This window comes from Amia ocellicauda, chromosome 11, assembly GCF_036373705.1.
Source record: "Amia ocellicauda isolate fAmiCal2 chromosome 11, fAmiCal2.hap1, whole genome shotgun sequence".
NCBI lineage: Eukaryota > Metazoa > Chordata > Actinopteri > Amiiformes > Amiidae > Amia > Amia ocellicauda.
This window is the reverse complement of record NC_089860.1, coordinates 32576807-32597910: the sequence shown is the minus strand read 5'-3', so window position 1 is coordinate 32597910 and position 21104 is coordinate 32576807. Positions and strand designations below refer to the sequence as shown.

Genomic DNA, 21104 nt, shown 5'->3' with positions numbered 1-21104 from the left:
ATTTCATCCAGAGAACAGATTTCATTTGCCTCCAGACTTTGTGTTCTAAGTCAGGGAAGCTCCACTCTAAAACGGTACCTTATTGATGTGTCAATCGTCCAGATCCAAAACCGCACACACACACACTGAGCGATTTACAGCACAACTGGTCTAATTCGTGATGACGAATATTCTCAGAAATGCGTGCAGTGCTGCTTGGCAAGGGACCACATTCTTGTCAAAACCACTGCAACTTCTGGCCCTCAGTCTGTGGCTGGCAGTGTGATTCTAGCCATCAGGATTTGTGTCTCATCAGTTGTCAACTCTAACGCTGGCTTCTTCACCAGACTTCCTGTGCGTTACTGCCCTGTATCAGAGGATTGTGTTTTCTCTGCTACAAAAATTGTTTTTTTGTTATAGCCTATATGTGTGTGTGTGTGTGTGATAATTATAATGTGCAGTTTAAAGTATATTAAAGTGTTAAAATGTCAAATAATAAATCATTTTGTCAAACTACAAATTGGTATGTGATACAGCAACTAAAGCAAATAAGGTGTATGTCTATAATTATAATAGACTTCAACAGAGAACATGTATTAACTGAGATAGAAATAAGAGATGCATTAGCAAAAGTTACATTGTGGTTAGAAGCTTCCCACTAGCACAACGGTTGCATAATTTTCTTGTTTAATCATTGTGTTACTGTATTCCTTTAAAGGGTCACATGTTTTTTCCTTCTGTTCTGTCAGGTTTGTGCATGACTTGATTTTGAGGGCTCGTGCTGGTGACTGTCTGTGATCGGTGCCTGTTTTTTTGTTTTTGTTCGGATCTCTGCAGTCTTTAATAATAGTGTATTATCATTCTTACTCAGAGAGCAGGACCACAGTAGTCCTATTAAAAGGTGTTCCTGCCCTCTCATTCACAGAGACACAGCTCTCCAGGGTTACATGAAGCATTTTATTTTATTTTATTTGTACCCTAGGCGTATCTGTCTTACTATGATTGACAAAATAAATCTCTGTGAACTTTTAAAATTGTTCAGCAGTGAAAACTGAATTGGTGGTCTGTGGAAATTGTTGGGGTTCAGGCTTGTTTTTCAAGCTGAAGAGTTTGTTGATTTGCAGATACATGGCTTTTATCCCGTTTTGTATTTCTTCTAAATCGTTCCAATCAACTTGCAAGCTTATTCAAAACCTGCTGGATGCTCCTTTCTTGTTAGCTGTACTGGGGGAGGGTGGGCCGCAGTTCTGCCGAGTCTGACATTGGGTCCTAAAGCAAACTCCCTCTTTCCTCTCAGGAGGATGACGTCATCAAAGAGATCAACATCACGCACCATGTCAAGGAGGGCTCGGAGAAAGCAGACCCTTCTCAGTTTGAGCTGCTTAAAGTCCTGGGGCAGGGCTCCTTTGGAAAGGTGAGTCGTCCCCCCCCGAAGCACATCTTTACACTGGTATCTTCTGGTTAGAAAGGCTGGTATCTTCCTCCAGAGTACAGGATGACACTGGCTCCATTCTTTCAGTGTGTGGATTTGAGCCTTTGAAAGTTATGGGTTTTGCAGATGTCCTTTAGTTTAAGATCACACTGCAGAATATTCCCAGCTAGAAGAACCGCATGCTCGGCGAGGTGGGAAGAAGGGCTTGCTTGGTTGTTCGTTGCACAAGCCCCATGAAGGGCACAAACCAATCGGATGTTGTTGTGTGTTGAGATGCAGGGAGGGCTTATCACTGTTCTCTCTGTGGTGGTTTTCCATCTGTAACGAACACAACAGCTGCAAGACTGCCACTCGAGTAGCACCTTGTAAACAGAAATTCACCAAACCTGTTTACCTTGCTGTTAGGGTACAGACCATCTTCACACAACCCTGTGTTTTCAGTCTGTGTTTGTTAGGTCCCTTTTAATGCAAAGCTTTTATTTTTATTTTGTATTAAGTTTTTTATTAAAATATCCTCACAAGCACTACACAGTGAACAGATACAAATCAGCTGTTTACTAAATTCAATATCTCTAGCCAGAGCACCTGAACATAATTTTTGTGTGTAGGGTTTGTACAAGTAACTGGAAATCTTTTGCATTTCGGAGATACAAAAATAATACTTTTACCGGGAAAAGCACACCGTATTATAAAAAAGCAGAAGTCATTATAACAGAATTTCCTCTTTCAACTTAAATAGCTTCTTATGCTGCAAATTCATACTGTGTGTTTTGCACATGTTCATATTTATTAATGAGGAACACAAAAATAACAGGCCCGAATCAACTTACACCGCCATGCCGTGTGTATTACCAGTCATTGATTAAATGTGTGTCGCATGCGATTTTAACATCTTTCTCACCAGCTGTACTGAAAAATTAGATGCTTGGAAACAGTTAAAAGCCCCCCCCCCCCCCCCGAGCCATCCCTCACAAAACATGTAGAAATGTCAGTAAATTAAGTTACTTAAGTCATGAAAAAAGTTTGTGAATCTAAGAGGACATTAGTCATTGCGTCATGTGATGAAAAACCTCTTTATCAACTTTCAAATGAGAATGAGGCTTCCTATCATAACACAAAGTGCAGCACTTAATATTTCCCTACAATAAATTATCTGTAATTATTTTTGCCTTTATGCAAATCTGTGGCGGCAGCAGTTAGGGAAAAAAGCAGCTACCTTTTAAACTGACAGAGGAAAATGGCTTAAAAATGTAATTTATACCGATTTAAGGGACATGCGAAACGAGCTTTTAGTCATGACAGTAATTTTACTCATGAATAAACCAAGAAAAGACAGTTTGAGGTTTATAATATTCGGGCTTAGTGTCACTTGTTTTTCCAAGATTTTTTGATTTTAACATCTTATTAGAATTCCATTTCCATTCTTTCTGCTTTTTTTCTCAAAGTGGCAATTGAAGCATTTTGGTTTTAAATAGATTCACCAGAAACAACTCTTAATGGCACGAATGGTTGATACCATGCAAAATTAAAATCAAAAGGGGAATTTCAGTCGGTGGCAGGCTTCACAAACAGTAGTTATGTTTGTGTTACTCCCCATATCATCAAAATCATGACTTCGCCTTACAGTGGAATTGGAATCGCCTGCGGATGTCATGTTGTCTCTGTGACTGTTTGGCCAAGACGACTTAAGCAAATGTTGTTGATTCTGTCATTCCAAAAATATTGATACGCCAGGAAAAAATGCAAATCATATCTGACTGACCAACAATGTAAGCTCACCCAGAGCTGATGAAAGTACACATTTGCCCAGAGTCCTTTCCCACTGACACAGACTCGGGGGAACTTATGGCCAGACCTAATCAAAACTTTGACCTTCTTGGCAATCGTAAATTACAAGCCTGTACCCCGTCATATTTTGATTTATAAGTAGTTGAAATTGACAATAAATTGAAACGCGAGAGGGTGCAGGTTTGAACTTTCACAGCTATGTCAACGTTTTCATTTGCTCCTACCCCCAGTCTGTAGAGGGAGTTCGGTCCTCACAGATTTGTCTCTCTGCGGAGTGCAGCTGTACGTCTCGTTGACACACTTCCAATTAAGTTAGAACAGTGCCAGCGCTGTTGCTGTCATTCTGGTGCCCAATTTATATCCAGGCAGAAGCGTGACAGAAACTCAATTCAGCAGACTAGTGGACTAGTGGGATTTGAAATCTAAACCCTTTTAAATCTCTGAAATCCGTTTTAATAATCTCCCAATTTATATTTAACACTCCTTTTTTGTTCTGATGCCACAAGAATACCCCAGCAGGAATACTCTTCACTAAACCATTAGTTTATAAACCCTTGTTTTTGTAATAATCTCTTTGTTTCTGAAATTAATTGGTTTCAGGTTTCCTCCTGGGACTGTAGGAATCGCTTAGAACTTGAAACCCCTGAAAATAAGCAGTGTACATTAATTCATTGGCCAGCAGTTATTAATCATAACATGTAAAGTGTACATCATGTTTGAGGCTATTAACTACAAGTATCGGCACCATAGTTCTTTAAAAGGTTTATTCAAAACAGCTCTGTATAATTTCCACCCTGAGAGGTACCAATGAAAGAGAAGTGGTGTGTGTATATATTTAATGAACCAGCTTGTTACCTGGAACCATAATAATACAATGTTTAGCACCAAGCCAAGTTTCATAACAAGAAAACCACTGTATGAAACTGCAGAGTGTAAGACTGGATTTCCACTTAGTTAGGAGTCCCAGGCAGCTTACACAGGTTTTTAGTAATGTTGTAAATGTTTGATTTTATTTTAGTTTCATGTCATTTATGAGAATGTGGTTTCTCTGTAGAAGACTTAATGAACGACTCTCTCTCTCTCTCTCTCTCTCTCTCTCTCTCTCTCTCTCTCAGGTGTTTCTGGTTCGAAAGGTCACTCCTCCAGACAACAACCAGCTGTACGCCATGAAGGTCCTGAAAAAGGCCACCCTCAAAGGTAGGACTTGAACACAAGGATTTCTTGACTGTGTGATTTCTCTTCAATGTGAGAGGGATTGAGTGCTCCTTACAATCTGTTTGCCAATGTATTTAGTTATTTATATATGTCATAGCGTACAGCATTGGCATTAGACACATGAACATATGCAGCACAGTGCTTTACCAAAAACATATACGGTTAGTGTTTTCACATCCCCTTGAGTTTTTTTTCCCCCTAAATTATTGAACTAACAAAAGCCTGGCACATTTTTCAATTAATCTTAAAATCAATATTTAATGGTATTGAATTTGCACACCTGTGCCTGATTAGAAACACTCTTGTTCTGCTGTGAGTTGACGCCTCTGGGACAAGTTCAGTTTGCAGGAAGTGGCTGTGTTGTTTTTGAAGAGATCTGTCACCCATTCGCTACTCAACAACAAACGTGCTTTTCTGTTGTTTTTAGTACTTTTAACATAAACCTCTTAAAAGAAGCATCTTCCCACCCTTATTGTGGCAATGTAACGCTTCTTTATCAGCTTGCGGTTTCGTGTACCCATCCCTTCTGCTCTCAGTGGAGGTTATTTTTCTGTTTCATAACAAACAAGTAAATAAAAATGAAATAAACATCAGTAGCTTTCTTCAAACTGCTTGGTTTTGTGCTTAGTGTTTTGTCTCAATTGTATTCTGCACAGAGCGCTTACATTGATTTGGCAGGGCTCTGTACGTTAGACTTTAATTGTGCAGTATTTTGAATTAAAATAAGCCCACAAATACAGTCACTAACTTCAGTACAGACATTACCTTTTCTAGTGTGGTTCATTTGACTGGAATTTACTCCTAAGCAAGCTTTCAATAAACCTTCAACCTTTGTTTAGTAGGTATAACTTAATCAACAGATTAAAATTTAATTTGTCAGTAACAGATTTAGGTGAAGGCTGCAAATGGTTTGGTTTCTTCCGTCCAGGATCTCACATTCACTTACTGTAAGGCTAATCAATACATTGCATTGTCATCAGATCTCCCCAGAGCATGTTGAACCCATGTCCTGTTATTTTCTATAGTGCGGGATCGGGTGAGAACGAAAATGGAGAGGGACATTCTTGCAGATGTCAACCATCCGTTTGTTGTGAAACTGCATTACGGTGAGTGCAAACACAGTGCCTTGCCATACTGTAATCTTTTCATTACAGTGATTACATTTATGCTAACATTAGGCATGTACAGAAGTCTACTAAATGTTTTGTTGAAGTTCTGATGTGTTTTCAACCTAATCCTACCGAGACCTCGAAGATGTCACTTATTGGAAAGGAACAAAAATAAACATGTTTCTGTCGCCCTGTAGCTTCGCAATAACACACAGCAGAGAAGCAGAAACCACATTTTTGCACAGTCACGTTGTGCAAGAAGCTGCATGCAAGTGGATGTGACCTCGGTGCACCATTGTGTTGACACTCTATTAAAAAGATCCTTCTATTTAAATAAACGTACCCTTCACATATAATTGCGGTACCTTTCGACACAAATACTAATATAAAGCCTATATTTGCTTGTCTGGGTGGCTTAGCACATGTTGTTCAATGGTGCATGTAGAATGGCTGTTATTTGCACATTTCTTTGGGCTGCTTTAACTGATTTACTAATTTACCCATTCCTGTGTTGAGTTGAGTGAAAGTGAAAGTGAGTCTTGAGCAAAATACAAGCTCAGACAGTTATCTTTAACCCTGAGGTTTTAGCACCGGGTTTATACTACATGCCTCTGTCTGTCCTCACTTATCTAGTGACTGAGTGTGTAAGATGAATGAATTAATAATACAAATAATAATATAATTACCAGTTATTTAGACACTTCTCTCCTAAGTTGTGAGTGACTTTCTATGGTCGACTTAAAGATGCATCTTCTGCAAGACTTCAATCAGATATTTTGACACTATGTTTGCAGGCATCAAATGGTCTCCTTCCCACAGAAGAATTTGCATTTTTTTAATCTTTTGGTGCTTGACTACAAAAAAATATTGACGTCCTTTTCTCGGGATGTTTCTCTCTAGCCTTCCAGACCGAGGGAAAGCTGTACCTCATTTTAGATTTCCTCAGAGGCGGGGACCTGTTCACCCGGCTGTCAAAAGAGGTACCAGTCTTTTATTATTTCCCCTCTTATAACAATGGCCATTTCATTTTTATTCCATTTTAATTTTCATTATTTTCATATATGTGTATGGGAGGTAGGTAGGTATTCTGTGTTGCAAATGACCTTTGTATATATTCTTTATAACCTGAATTTTATTAACTGTCAATATCTTCTGCACATGACTTATATACGGTGGGCCATTTATAGAAGACACCTTCATTTGTGTAGTTAAACAAAGCTGAACAAAGAAAAGCATTGTATTTAAGTGAAGTAGTAATGTGGGAAAATTATCACTGCCACAGATCTCCTTCACTCTACACACTATGACAGGTACACTTCAGGTACAGGTAAATGGCGCACCCTGTATGAATGTCTGTAAATGTTGTGAGAATGTGAAATTGAGTGTCCGCTCCGTTTATTATCCGCTTATATCAAAATAGTCTTTAAGACGCGCCGTAAGATGGTATCTGGTCGCTCTTGCTCAGGCTGCAGTATGTGGGTTTGTGTTTCAGGTGATGTTCACCGAAGAGGACGTCAAGTTCTACCTGGCAGAGCTGGCATTGGGTTTGGACCATTTGCACAGCCTGGGAATCATCTACAGGGACCTCAAACCTGAGAAGTACGCTCGAAAGCTAGGCCTCTTAGTTAGGCCTGGCGCAATTCCACCTCTTTTGTATAGAAGGGCAGCGGACGCTAATTAAATGGTCATTTGTATATGTTGAAGCTGACGGTGACCCCTGATGTCGGTGTTGTTGAGCTGATCTGAGACTGGAAGTTTATTGCTTAAAGTTTTCACGTGTTGATCTTAATTGATCTTAAGACGCACACCCCGAACCTCCATCATTTTAGTTCATGAAATCTGGAGCAGGAAGCAAAACAAATTGTAGATTGAGATGTGCTCGAGTGGGGTTGACACAAATTACACTTTTTAACACAATTTTAAACTGCTGGCGTTTTTACATAAACTCGCACATCTGAAGAACAGAAAACAAACCGTAGCGAGCCTGCAGTTCACAGCTCTTCTGAGATTCTGAAATTGTACGTTTTCCACAAATCCAACATACCTCCCTTAAGTATAAAATCACAGTGATCCGCCTGGAGAAAAGTTATAATAATTATATTTTCTTCTGTGTCCTTTTTCTAGCATCCTCCTCGATGAAGAAGGACACATTAAACTCACAGGTGAGTGGGAACAGAGTGTGTGTGGAATTGTGTTGATTTACAACATTACCACTGTTACCCCTTTCTAATTGCCAATTTTAAGATTAAAAAGATTATTTTCAGGTGTTCTGTTCATTCCAGCCACTGCTGCTCTCAAAGCTCAAATGAAGGCGATTTCATTAACCCTGCTGTGTGTGTCTGTGTGTGTCTAGACTTCGGCCTGTGTAAGGAAGCCATTGACCATGAGAAGAAAGCGTATTCCTTCTGTGGCACGGTGGAGTACATGGCTCCTGAGGTGGTGAACCGACAGGGTCACATACACAGCGCTGACTGGTGGTCCTTCGGAGTGCTGATGGTACGTAGACCTCACATGCACACACCTACACCAGTGGCTCTCGATGCTGGTCCTGGGGACACCCTGCCCTGCCCAACTGAGCTCTCGATTACTTAATTACTAGTAGAGTACATAACTGAACCCCAATTAAACTAATAATTTGCCTAATCTGAAATCATAAATTATTTTAAACCTTATCCATATCATGTTAAGTATGAAACTGTAGATGGAACTTTAAATCTCCAACTTCTTATAAGCTACACAATTTAAAAAAGTCAAATGAAGCAAATTAGTTTAACTGAGTTATTTGTAGCCACCAGGGCAAGATTGACAAACACTGTACTAATCAATCGGACTTAACAAAGTTAATCAATATTTATTTTTTGTCCTTGTAGTTCTGCAAATAAGCTTTTCACATCTGCTAGCTATTTGACCACACAGTTTCAAACTAGCCACTCTGTTTGTGTTGTAGTGTTTTCTTTCTGGAAGCACTTAAATTTTTTAATGAATGCCATCGAGAACATCTTGGAAAAATATGCACGGGTTTAAATCCACTGCAGTGTGCATGCTAGGTGAAGTTAAGCATGTTATTTTTACATGTGCTCTTAATCAGAGTGATTGGGAGTTGCTGTTGAACTCGTCTGTGTGTGTTTTGCAGTTTGAGATGCTCACGGGGACTTTGCCCTTCCAAGGGAAGGATCGCAAAGAGACTATGAACCTCATCCTCAAGTAAGAACTGCCTTTCTTGTGAGACACTAACTGGCGCTGCTCTTTATCCTTGTTGACTCTTGATAAACCTCTACCATGGCAGCACTGCACTTTCTCACTGTACAGAGTTTGCCTACTTCTCCCACCCAGGATTTCAAATTCCCCTTTGTGTGAGTCCGTTTCCTCCGCGCCCTTCACATCAGATCTCCCCTGAGCATGTTGGCAACTTAACACTTTCCTCTTCTGCTTTTTAATGCAGATTACAAAACACATGAAGCTGTGCTGGTAGACTACGGAAATCTTATTTTATTACTGGCCTCGCCTTGGGGGGACAGGAGCGTTAGAGTTATGCTGACCTGTGCTCTCTGAGGCCACGCCAGCCCACCAGACAGCTGTTTTGCATACATTTTCTGATGTAGCATTTTCACTTTCGAGAGTCCATTCTTTATCATATTTATTGTGCAGGGAAGGAAAGATGGGGGTCCTTACTGAGCTTTGGCCAGTCTGGAGACATTTACTTGAACGAATGTGCGGTTCTGGGTGTATGGCAGTGCTTCATATGTTAATGATCCTCTCCTTCTTCACTGTCCCGTCCCCTCCCACCCTGACCCCGCAGAGCAAAGCTGGGAATGCCGCAGTTCCTCAGTACGGAGGCCCAGAGTCTGCTGAGAGCTCTCTTCAAAAGAAATCCAGCCAACAGATTAGGTAAAAATGTCTTCCACTTCTGGTTTCTAGCATATGAGTGAGAAATGCAGATTATAAGATTATAAGATTACCTATCACATCTGTATGTATGTATGTATGTATTTCCTTTTGTATTAGTTTTAGAGTAAAATGCGTTTATATAATCACAAACCAGGTCCTGGGGTACTGCAGGTTTATTTAACTTTAAGGATATTTGCACAGATTTACTGTGAATTCTGTTTAATAATATTTTAATTGCTTTTCTGCTTCTGCAATACATTCTGTACAGGGGCCGGCAGCTCGATAAACCTGGTTTGAAGCAGAGCAAAACGCCAACCTGTGGGAGTCTTATTTGTCTCATAAAGTGGACTAGGCAGTCTGTGCCTTTATGTTTAACTTAACATACAAACAATTAGAAATCAAAAGGATTGAGATTAACTGTGTGGTCAAAACAAAAAAAATTGTCTGACAATTAGCAAAATATTCACTAAATGGCAAACCGAGAGGTCTGCTGGCTCCCAGGTCCTGTTCTTCTTAAGCTACCGCAGTTGCCGATCTCAAGGAGACTCGAGCTGACTGTACGGACCCGATACTGGCAGGACTTGTCTTACTGGGGAAGCCTAATCACAGCTGGATATGAGACACAGTGCCGACCGAAACCAGCGCTGTTTGGATCCTTCCACAGGACCCGGGCCTTGAACTGTTCTAATAGGAATCTTTGCTGTTATTGATCATGTTCAATCCTGGTCTGCAGGCTCGGGGGCCGACGGCGCTGAGGAGATTAAACGTCACGCCTTCTTCTCCACAATAGACTGGAATGTAAGTCGCTGCGAATGCCCAACACAGCAGCAGATTTCGACAAATGAAAACCCGAAACTTGCAGATTAATCTGCGGCTGCACTTTTGACTCCTTTCTATTGTGCTTAATTAGTTTGGGATTCGTTTTTAGTTGATAACACACTCCTTTAATAATACTGAGAGTCCAGAGGTTATTTGATGTCAAAAGTACCAACGATGTGCTGTGATGTCACACCATCCTCATATCGTTCCTTCATTGTTCCAACAGACTGAGAGGAAGATAGTAGAGTCATGTTCCATCATAGTCGTTTATGAAGTATTATCTGTCTGAGACCTTTGATTTAAAGTGAACAGCACTGGTGGGTCTTATCCTTGGCTGTGTGACTTTCTACAGGCAAAGGAGATACATACATGTTGTAAAGAACGGCGATGTGCAGCAGTTAGTGGTTACCAATTCCTGCTTTTCTCCTCTTGTTTTAGAGGCTCTTCCGACGGGAAATCAAGCCCCCTTTCAAGCCCGCGGTGGCCAGACCAGATGACACTTTCTACTTCGACTCGGAGTTCACCTCGCGGACACCCAAAGGTCAGTGTCTCGGCACAGAGGGTGGGGCGATTAAAATGGGACACAGCAAGTGGAGAGGTACCTGGGTGAAGGGAAGGCAATGAGGTTTGATCCAAACCAGGTTGTACAAGCGGCAAGTTGTTATAGAAACCCACCCTGTGCTGGGTATTTCAGTCTTTTTACCTTAGTTGAGTGCAATTATGGTTTGTTCCCCCCTTTCTGAATGTCCAGATGTTGTGGAGCACTGTGGTGCACTGATTTAATATGATGCTTTTTTTGCCATCAAGGCCCTGGCTGATTCCTGTTTGTTGTGACATTTGTTGCTGCCGTCTCCCACAGACTCCCCCGGGATGCCCCCCAGCGCCGGCGCTCACCAGCTCTTCCGGGGGTTCAGTTTCGTTGCTACAGGGATGCTGGAGGAGGAGGGCAAAGAGGAGCCGTCGCGCCCCACCACACACCCGGTGGTCCAGGTCAGCAGCCCCCCCCGTCTCCTGCACGAAACTGACCCAAATCAGGATAAATTCCCCCTCACGATGAGAGAGATCTGGCAGAGTGGCTCACACTGCAGCAGCAAGACAAACACAAAACGCACAAAAACATTTAAAACAGAGCAAAATAAGAAGCTGCAGTGTCAGTCCACAACAGTTTATCCCTGCGATGAAAAGCATCTTCACACCGTTTTAACTTTTTTTCGTATCTGATGCTTTATAGTGAAAGTATGTAAAGCTGAGGCCTAAATCTCAGTCCTAAAATGTGCCCATCTGGCTGACTGAGATTAACTATAACAGAAAATCAGCATACAACACACATTGGGTTTACAAAAAAGTATCAAGAGGAACTGCCACTCAGAACAGCCCGTCACTGGTGGAAGAACAAACGCCTCCTAGTTTGGCCACAAGATGGAGCTATGAATTCAGTTACTGCCATAAAGCACAGGTAAAACACAATTCGGTTGGATGTATCGGTTATAAGTGTGAACCCGCGGTTTTTACTCCCGCACATTGCGTTGGGAATTGCACATGAAGGTGCTGTAGGTAGCTCTTGAGTTACAGCTGCATTGTCCCTGTTGTCGTTAGCAGCTGCATGGGAAGAACACACACTTCAATGACGGCTACGTGCTGAAGGAGGACATCGGCATGGGCTCGTACTCCGTGTGCAAGCGCTGCGTCCACAAGGCCACCAACACCGAGTACGCCGCCAAGGTCAGGACGCTGCTCTGAGGGGGCCGTGGCGCTCTCTGTCTCTCTCTATGTCTCTCTTGCTGACTCTCCTGCCCTTAAAAACATCCACTTATTAAACTACAGCTTCTCCTTTTGGTTTTGTTCCTTTTTTATTTTTGTTCTTGCTCTCCTTTTCCATCTCCCCATTTCGTTTGGACACTTATATCTGCCGCTATTTCTGTTATACTTTTTAGTGGAATCCGAACAAATCAAGATTCAAATTAAATCAGATTTAATTCTCATTCTTGTGACCAAAGCATTAGAGACTGAGATCTATCTCTATCTCATGTTCACTCGTGTCTACCTTTCAGTGGACTGATCTGTCCGCTGCATTGCTGTTCGACTTGCATAACGCTTCTCTCCTGACACCTCTCCCCCAGGTGATTGACAAGAGTAAGAACGATCCCTCGGAGGAGATTGAGATTCTGCTGAGATACGGGCAGCATCCCAACATCATCACTCTGAAAGACGTGAGTACAGCTGCAGGACGGCAGCCATTACGGTCTGTCAGCACGTCAACAGAGGCCAGGAATAAAAATAGACTACATTTCCATGACTTAAAAGACATTCAGAAGGTGTTTGGAGGATTAGCCGTTTTATCTTTTTTGATTTTCTTTTTTAAAAGTAGTCCCCTATCGTTCATTTATCCCTAGATCAGTTACATCGCAGTGAGCTTCAATACTTTATTCTGTGCGGTCAGTTTTTCACTTTGGTCAGAGCTCTGCTGTACCAGAGCTGTACCATGTATTTTCTAACCATTTTATAAGGGGACTTTATCATTATTTCTTATCAAATAAATAATGGGACTGGGAAATGAAGCTCTTGAACAGTACAGGAAGTCTTAAATATAATTTGGTATCCTGTTAGCACACAGTGGGATGCACTCTCTTTCAATGCGCCATTAGCCACAGCAAAATACAACTTGCTGAGCAAAACAATTGAACTGATGTCTCAATAATTTGTTTAATTAAGACGTAGACTAACAAGCAGTGTCGTGGACTTCATTACATTTTGATATTTCTTTGAGATCGTGAAACCTAAAGGCTTCGTGTGGGTATCACCCTGCGTTTAAGAGGAGCATTGAAGCTGGAGAGATTAAAGGTTTTCAGCTGTTGGCAGCTAAAATCCTCATTTAGACCAGTAGTTGGCACTGTTCTCTCCAAGCCAGCATCTGCAAACCCCTGCCCCGGTATAGTGACCCGTGTGTCTGATCCCAGACAGTAGGTCATCAGTTTATAAAGACTTGGAACAATTAAATTCTGATCAATGAAGCAGAAGTTGCGGTACATTTTGAGATCATGAACAGCTCGATAGCCCACAGATCTCATGGTCCAGTCTTAAATTATCAATAACTAATTACAGGACGTCAGAATAGGCGCCATAAACTGGGCCTTAGAACTAAATCCCAAAAAATCAAAGCATTCACAGTCTTCCCCACCTAAACCCCTTCCACCCCCTAGTTAACAACATAAATAATTTTTCACTTCTCTCACTTCTGGATACAAGCTGCTCTGCAAACACTGTATAGATGCATCTCTGATACATCTGTGAGGTGATGGCGATTGTGATGGAGCTCACCCACGGGATCTGCTGTATTACAGGTGTACGACAACGGGAAGCAGGTGTACCTGGTGACGGAGCTGATGAGGGGCGGGGAGCTGCTGGACCGCATCCTGAAAGAGAAGTGTTTCTCCGAGCGCGAGGCCAGCTCTGTGCTCCACACCATCGCCAAGACCGTGGAGTACCTGCACTCGCAAGGGGTAAGTGGCGCTGCGGGGAGGACACACAGGACCACGGTCGGCTCATGGACCACACCGAAACGCAGAAACACCAGCAGTCCCTGAGGAGAGACTGTTCAGCCTGACTGGCCCAGCCGGTTGTTAGTGGCTTAATGATCCCAGAACCCCAGAGAGACGTAACGGGAATGCGCCTAGTAATTACAATGAGTAATCGGTCTCTTTTTTTATAAAGCAGTGACATAAGATGCTCATTTTCTTTGAGGCCGCTCTGCCACACTCCAGCTGCCACGTGCGGCAGCCCATAACCATTAAACATCTTCCACCACACTAAGCGTACAGCTGCCAGGAAGAAAACGCACAGATTTGTTGAACTGCGGCGCCTGAAGGCAGCCGTGCGCACATTTTGATGAAACGTACAGGTTCCCACACCCTCCACCCCCCGTGTCTCTCCCATCTTCCAGGAAGGGAAGCGTTCAACTTGAATCCCATCTTCCCTCTCTGTCCCTGCAGGTCGTCCACCGAGATCTGAAGCCCAGTAACATCCTGTACGTGGACGAGTCTGGGAACCCGGAGTCGCTGCGCATCTGTGATTTCGGCTTCGCCAAGCAGCTGAGGGCAGAGAACGGCCTGCTGATGACCCCCTGCTACACGGCGAACTTTGTGGCCCCTGAGGTCAGTGTCCCCGGCGAAACACAAATTAAAATCTACCCCAGCGCCAGCAGTACACATGCATAGAGTGTCAGGCTGCCAGTTTCTAAAATCTGCCCCCATATTCTAATGCCTCCCAGTTTCTTGTGCAGTGTGTGCATCCGTTTTTATTTTGCTGTTAACACATATTTAAAATAGACTGATTCATTATACGGGGGCAGATGCCTTCACAGATCTAGTACTTCAATTCAGTTTTATTCGCTTATTATTAAAAAGTCTGTCTGTCTGTCCTCAGGTGCTGAAGCGCCAGGGCTATGACGAGGGCTGTGACATCTGGAGTCTGGGCGTGTTGCTGTATACCATGCTGGCAGGGTGAGTCGGAGCCGACGTCTTGGAATTCGCATCGCATTCGTTTAGCATCGAACTGTCTGGCTGATGCTCTCGTAGGGGGGGGCTCTGAGTCATTTGATATGAAATTATATATTCGGCATGGAGGATGGAGCGCTATCCCGTCATGTCTGAGGTAATTCAGTTTTCTGCTGTCCGCCCACACCGTTTTGAGCTGGTCTTAAACACAAGATCCTACTCTGCAAGGTTTCGCAGCAAAAAACATTTGTGCTGACTGTCTGTGCAAACGCAAATGCCGATTTATCTCACGCACGCCCCTCTCTGATGCACAGCCTGCGCAGTGAGAGAACTGGGCAGTGGCGTATGTTTGTAAAAGAGGAATCTGTTATCTGATCGTGCACAGGAAAACAGTGCAACTCCAGGAAGTGGAGAGAAGAACAATTGTGTGCCCTCCCCAATCAGCCTGCACATTTATTTATTTATGTTTACTTCATTTTATAACCGTACTCTACTTTCTTGACATTCCTCCATCACACCTTAGTACTACAGCTAACTGAGTGCATCCCCTGCCCTGTGCGCTGTGGCTATAGCAGACTACTACACATGAGGAGTGTTGGTGCAGGTGAATTGTTTACTTCTCACCTCAAAAGCACTTGTCTGGGTGGAGTATCCTGAGTGTGATCAGCTGATCAATCATGCTTTGTTGTTTTTGTTCTTTTGTTCGTTTTTAAAACATCCTGGTGTGCCTTGCAAAGCAGAGGCCCAATTTGATTCATTGTGTGCTGAATGAGAGGACAACTCTGTGAAGAACACCTTTTTGGTGGTGGCTGTCCTGGTGACCTCCACAGGTCTCTTACAGACCGTGGCATCAGAATCGGCACAGAGTCCAGTGAAGCCAGCTCAATGTCAATATGACACCTTTGTGCCCTCTCCCCCCGTCCACAGGTATACCCCGTTTGCAAACGGTCCCGATGACACTCCAGAGGACATCCTGACCCGGATGGGGAGCGGCAAGTTCACCATGAAAGGGGGCAACTGGAACACCATCTCAGATGCTGCTAAGGTGGGTTTCCAAAACCCTGTTCCGCTGTTACCATCTCTATTGAAGAGTGTTTTCCTCTTTATCTGTTGTTTTTCTCTGTCTTGTGAGTCTTCTATATTCATGATGATGTTAATACATCCCTGTCTGTGTGTCTTGCTTACATTGGTGGACATGGCCTACAAACTGTGGAAAAGGCCTCCTGTTTGATGTACTTTGCTAACCAAACAACAAACCAAACACATTTAACATCATTGCATGCAGTGCTGGTTTGAGAGCGAGAGGGGAATCTGAATTGTTTATCCTGTACGCACAAATCTCACCATCTACCCCTCTGCTTCACACCAATATGCCATTATCTCCAACATTTTGCTACCAGATAGCTCCCACTAGGCTCAGATTAAAGCACTCACCCCCAGTCTGGCCCACGCTGTCTGACTCACAGTGCATTCAGTTCAGTCTGTAAGTGGCTTTCCTGCACTAACTGTGATCAAGTGTAACTATGTACTGTATCATATCATCAGCACTTGTAGTGTATTTGATATCTTCTGCATTCTGCGGTATCAACAAAAGGCCAGTACTTCTGCAAGTTAGTAGAATTTTATATTTGTAACTTCAGATATAAAAAACAAACATGATTACTATAACTCTGGTAAGTCACCTTAGAGAGAGGTAATAATACGTCAATAGTTAAAAACGTATCCATAATAGTACTGTTACTGACAAACTGAGAGTTGAGTCTTCTGGGTGTGATTTTATTCCCAGGACCTGGTGTCTAAGATGCTGCACGTGGACCCTCACCAGCGGCTGACCGCCAAGCAGGTCCTGAAGCACCCCTGGATAACCAACCGTGACAAACTGCCCCAGAGCAAGCTGCAGCACCAGGACGCCCAGCTCATCAAGGTACCCGCGCCCCAGGCTTTCCGTGGCCTCCGCCGAGGGTCTGCAGGAAAACGCCCAGAGAGCAAACGAAACTGGGATAGAGAGACTAGTTAACAGGGTTTGGGTTTAACTCACTTTAAACCACTTCAAACTGACTGGTGGTGTTTTTCTGCACTTTCATACAATGCGCTTTTAAATTCCTTCTTCTAATATTTGGAGGAGGAGGAGGAGTATGTGGATGTACACAGCGAGCAAAAAGAAAAATGCATGTTTCCAATAGTGCACAACTGTTAACTTAATAAAGAAATGTCAGGGCATTGGCTACAGTTAGTGGACTAAAATAACTTTTCTTTTCTGTCCTTGTCTTTGCAGGGCGCGATGGCCGCTACGTATTCCGCACTCAAGAGCTCCAAGCCGACTCCAGAGCTGAAGCCCATCGAGTCCTCAATCCTGGCTCAGCGGAGGGTGAAGAAGCTTCCTTCCACCTCCCTGTAAACAAAACGACGACAACAACCAGAAAATAAAGAAAAACGCAAACAAACAAACAAAATGAGGTTCAGCCAGGCCTCTCTGGAAATGGATTGACAACAGCCTCCCAGCAAATGGTGCATTACAAACTCTTGTCATTTTATCGGGCTTTGAACGGTCTCTCCGAAAAGGGCTTCCTCGTGATTGCGGTGTGGTTTTGGTTTTGGTTTTGGAGCGGCAGCGGCAGCGGCATGACAGTCCATTAGTGGGATTAATCTCGGCTCTTCTGATTGGCTTTTTTCGTTTCCAGAACAAATTGCAAATCAGTATTTTTTTTTTATTTTTTTTTTTAATTTGCCAGCTTTGTGTAATTTGTACGATCTCCTTTTTTTTTGGGGGGGGGGGTGGTTGTTTTTGGAAGTGTTTTGTGGGAGGTTTGGGGGCATGGTTCTTGAAAAAGAATAAAGAAAACGCTTTTGCCAACGCATTTTACTGGGAGCATTTCTAGAAATGGCGCATGGTGTCGAAGTATCAACTTCTTGTTTGTTTTTTTGTTTTTGTTTTTTATTTTTTTTATCTTGTTGGAATCACAGAGACCTTTAAGATATCCTAGGCATGACAAATGTATATCCAGAGACTTTGCTTAAAAACAACACACAAAAAACAAACTACTGTATTGTGCCTGGGATTACTGTGAGAGCCTGGATGATAAATGGCTGTTTCTATTAACAGGGATTGATTGGTAACTTTTTCAGTGCATGGGGAGACAAAAACCAAGTCTTAAAGGTGTTGAGGACTCTTTCCATCTTTAAGATCTTTTTAGGTGTGTCTTGTTGCTTCCCTTGACTTTATGTTGGGTACTCTGCTTATCAACTGTACTGGCTCTGAAGATTACATTTTTAAAAATGATTTGTAAAATATTTTTCGATGTATGGTTGTCCTCGAGTCTCAGACATGTTTGAGATGTTCTGTTCTTCTTATGCTTGCCTGGGCGTCGTTAATTTGCTTCATGGATTGCTTCTCGCTTGTGGAAAAACATTGGAAACATGGACACGAGAGAACGGGCAAATCACTGAAAGATCCTTTCTCTCTCTCTCTCTCTTTCGCTCTCTCTCTCTCTTTCTGTCTCTCTCGGTTTCTTTTTCTTGGGTACATCGGGGTGACTTATTTGATTGTGCTACTCTTCCAGCTCCCAAGTGTGCTTTTAGAAACCCGAATCATCCGAATAAAAAGAGATGACTTTTGAGTCTTGAAAAAAGACAATCTTATATGGGAAAAAGATGGGCTCCGTTTTTTTTTGTTTTGTTCGTTTGGTTTTGTGTTGTTGGCTGTGTGTTACGTGTGCCACTAAATCCTATCATACGAGAATCTGTTTTGAAGACTTAGTCTCACAAGGATGTATTTATTGAGTGTGGAGAACGCTCGTGATGGATCTGGTTCTAACCGGGTCCGGCCTGGTAAAATATCTGAAACTACACCTGCAAAATAAGAACTTAATAAACCCCCTTGAGCGCATGGAACCGATTCTGTCATGTGTAGCATTGATAATGACTTCATCCCAGTATCCATTCATATTAAGAGGTGCCCTGCAGACAATTCGACTGTGTCCTTGCCGGGAGACCCAAGTCATTGTGCTTATGATTCAGTTGGCAGGACTTGATAACTTGTTCATATTAAACTTGTGTTAAACCAGTGTGTGGGAACAAGCCCCTAAGGCCTGAATATTGGCCAGCCAGTCTTTTATCGTTGTGCTGTACATTCACAATACTTCTCCTGGATAGGGCTTTAACTAAGTAATAACCATGTAACCAATTGGCGCAAGAGCCGCTGTACGATTTCGCAGGAACTCCGGGGTTTAGTGTTGGCACAGGCCCGGCACAGAGAAAAGCCAATTGCATTCACTCTGTAGTGTTTTGTGTGCGTTGATGTTTCTGGGTTTTTGCTTGAAACTGTACTGCTCAATGCCCGATGTATTTACACTCACGTGAGAATGTCAATAAATGTTCTGGAGGTTTTGTATACCTGAGTGTTGGCACACTTTTTTATGTTAAGCTGAAGGATATATTTTTCAATTTTCATTTAAGTTTGTGAAGTTTATTTGAGCTATTCATTCCTCCTATCGAGTGTTAGTTAAGAATTTTCATTTGTGTTTGTTTCGATAGTTCGATATTCGGAAATATTTATGCCGGCAATTTAACACATTTGGAGACATTTTCCTCTGTCTAAACTCAGTTTAATTATCTGAAAGCTTATCTACTACTACTACTACTGCTACTAGCTGGAAGGAATAGCTAATCAATAAATGTAAAAATTATATACATATAAAATTAATTAGATAGTAATTGTTTCAAAGGGTGCCAATACTTTTTTCTACATCTGTGTATATATATATATATATATATATATATATATACATACATTATTTCTTTTATTTGATCTTTGCAATCATGGCACACTTCTTTTTGGTTGTTTAATTTTTTTCCCTCAACAATTTATTTTCCATTTTGTCGGTTTTTCTCTTCGGGTAAACCGTGCTCTGATTGGCTGTCCGTGTTCTGCCGTGCTCGTCCGTGCTCTCTCTGGCTCTGCCGGTCCCTCGGTGTGCGAGTGTCCCGGGGTCTGGACAGCTCCGGCCTGGATTCCCTGCGGTAACTCCAATCGTATGGAGATGCCTTTCTATTAAAACGTTTCACTTTTGTCGTGAACTCTGGCTTCCTGCTCCGTCTATTCGCTCTTCTCTCTAGGTCTTGTTCACTGTTTCATAGTACTTTCACTGTCAATTCCTCTGCAAAAGTCACACTGTAATATTATTTGGGGATTAAATTAATGCAACCCAGTTAGTGAATGTTTGATGTGAGAGCTTTATTTTTCTTGGCCTGGGTTGGGCCAAGACTTGATTACTCTTAGACTAAAAGATTGTTATCTAGGACAGCATGCCAGTCGTCCTAGGACCTGTCTTCTGGGCCGTGTTCCTCTTTTTGGGACGCCTTGTGGTTGCTAGTAGATGCAGAATGATAAATGGCAAAGCAGACATACAGTAAACAACTTAAACTTAAAATCTTAACTTAAATGACTCAAAATCCTACAGACCTTGAATTTGATACTGCGTGGCACGACTCAAGCTGGAACCCGTATTTCCATTTAACTGGAGTAAAAAGTTAAAAAGGAAATATACAATTGCTTTACCCCCCCATGGGTTGACAACAGCAGTAGCTAAATGTGTCGTGTTGTTTTTTAATCTGAAGGACGAAGGAGGTTTGATTTAGTTAGAATGCAAAAAGAATCCTGAATACTATTAATCCTAGAGTTTAAAAAAGTGTCTTAAATGTAGGAGGCATCAAAGCGGGCAATTGAGGTTTTGGCTTATCAGCAGAACGCAGGGATTCATGTGGTCTCTCTGCTGAGGTGCTCGAGAATCCAATCAAAATGTAATTGGAGACTTTATACACATTATTATCCTTTGCTTATTTTAATATACTGGGGCAAGCTGATGGATTCCTATTGTGCCTTACTATATTAAGCCAGTTAGTGGGCCTCACCAATTAACTGTTAAAATGAATTTGTGCCTTTGCTCCAAAATCTTAATCTTTAAAAAAAGCGAAATTGAATTTATTGATTGGTGAGTCGATTAATCATTATCTTGCAGGGGCTGGACGGCATCAAAAAGATGGGATTTCTAATCTCCGGCTCAGTTAACGAATGAAAATATTAATTTGTAGTGCCAAATGTAGGTGAACACCCAGACTTACTGCAGTCCGTTTGATGCACGATTAAAGACAGGAATTAAAAGACAGGACTTGTCTCTTCCTGATTTGCTGCGCCACACAGTCCCAGAGCCTCTGTATTGTTAAGGATAGGACTCGGGACAGGCAGTGTAACATGATCAGTGCTGTTCTCCTTGAGCTGTTACACGCCTAGCGTTGTGACATGATGTGGCCGTGCTGGTTGGTGTGCAGGTCAGTACACTGTTGTCACTAAACATCATTCTTACTGGCTGTCAAAGTAGCATG

General features: G+C 42.3%; 1 protein-coding gene across 5 annotated transcripts in view; it reads left to right on the top strand.

Moving 5' to 3' along the window:
* rps6ka1 (ribosomal protein S6 kinase a, polypeptide 1) overlaps positions 1 to 19115 on the top strand; it is a 66402-nt gene extending 47287 nt beyond the window's left edge. For 4 of the 5 annotated variants that reach the window (XM_066717502.1, XM_066717507.1, XM_066717506.1 and 1 more), the window contains 20 exons: positions 1277 to 1393; positions 4315 to 4396; positions 5440 to 5520; positions 6424 to 6503; positions 7016 to 7122; positions 7648 to 7685; positions 7877 to 8019; positions 8657 to 8727; positions 9323 to 9411; positions 10145 to 10209; positions 10669 to 10771; positions 11090 to 11220; positions 11827 to 11952; positions 12351 to 12440; positions 13572 to 13730; positions 14220 to 14381; positions 14653 to 14729; positions 15651 to 15768; positions 16510 to 16647; positions 16999 to 19115. In XM_066717502.1, coding sequence (XP_066573599.1) covers positions 1277 to 1393; positions 4315 to 4396; positions 5440 to 5520; positions 6424 to 6503; positions 7016 to 7122; positions 7648 to 7685; positions 7877 to 8019; positions 8657 to 8727; positions 9323 to 9411; positions 10145 to 10209; positions 10669 to 10771; positions 11090 to 11220; positions 11827 to 11952; positions 12351 to 12440; positions 13572 to 13730; positions 14220 to 14381; positions 14653 to 14729; positions 15651 to 15768; positions 16510 to 16647; positions 16999 to 17121 — 2100 coding nt within the window. In that variant the 3' untranslated portion in view covers positions 17122 to 19115. The remainder of the gene's footprint in view (positions 1 to 1276; positions 1394 to 4314; positions 4397 to 5439; positions 5521 to 6423; positions 6504 to 7015; positions 7123 to 7647; positions 7686 to 7876; positions 8020 to 8656; positions 8728 to 9322; positions 9412 to 10144; positions 10210 to 10668; positions 10772 to 11089; positions 11221 to 11826; positions 11953 to 12350; positions 12441 to 13571; positions 13731 to 14219; positions 14382 to 14652; positions 14730 to 15650; positions 15769 to 16509; positions 16648 to 16998) is intronic. The other variant, XM_066717504.1, reaches the window with a different exon arrangement.
* Positions 19116 to 21104: the final 1989 nt, after the last annotated feature.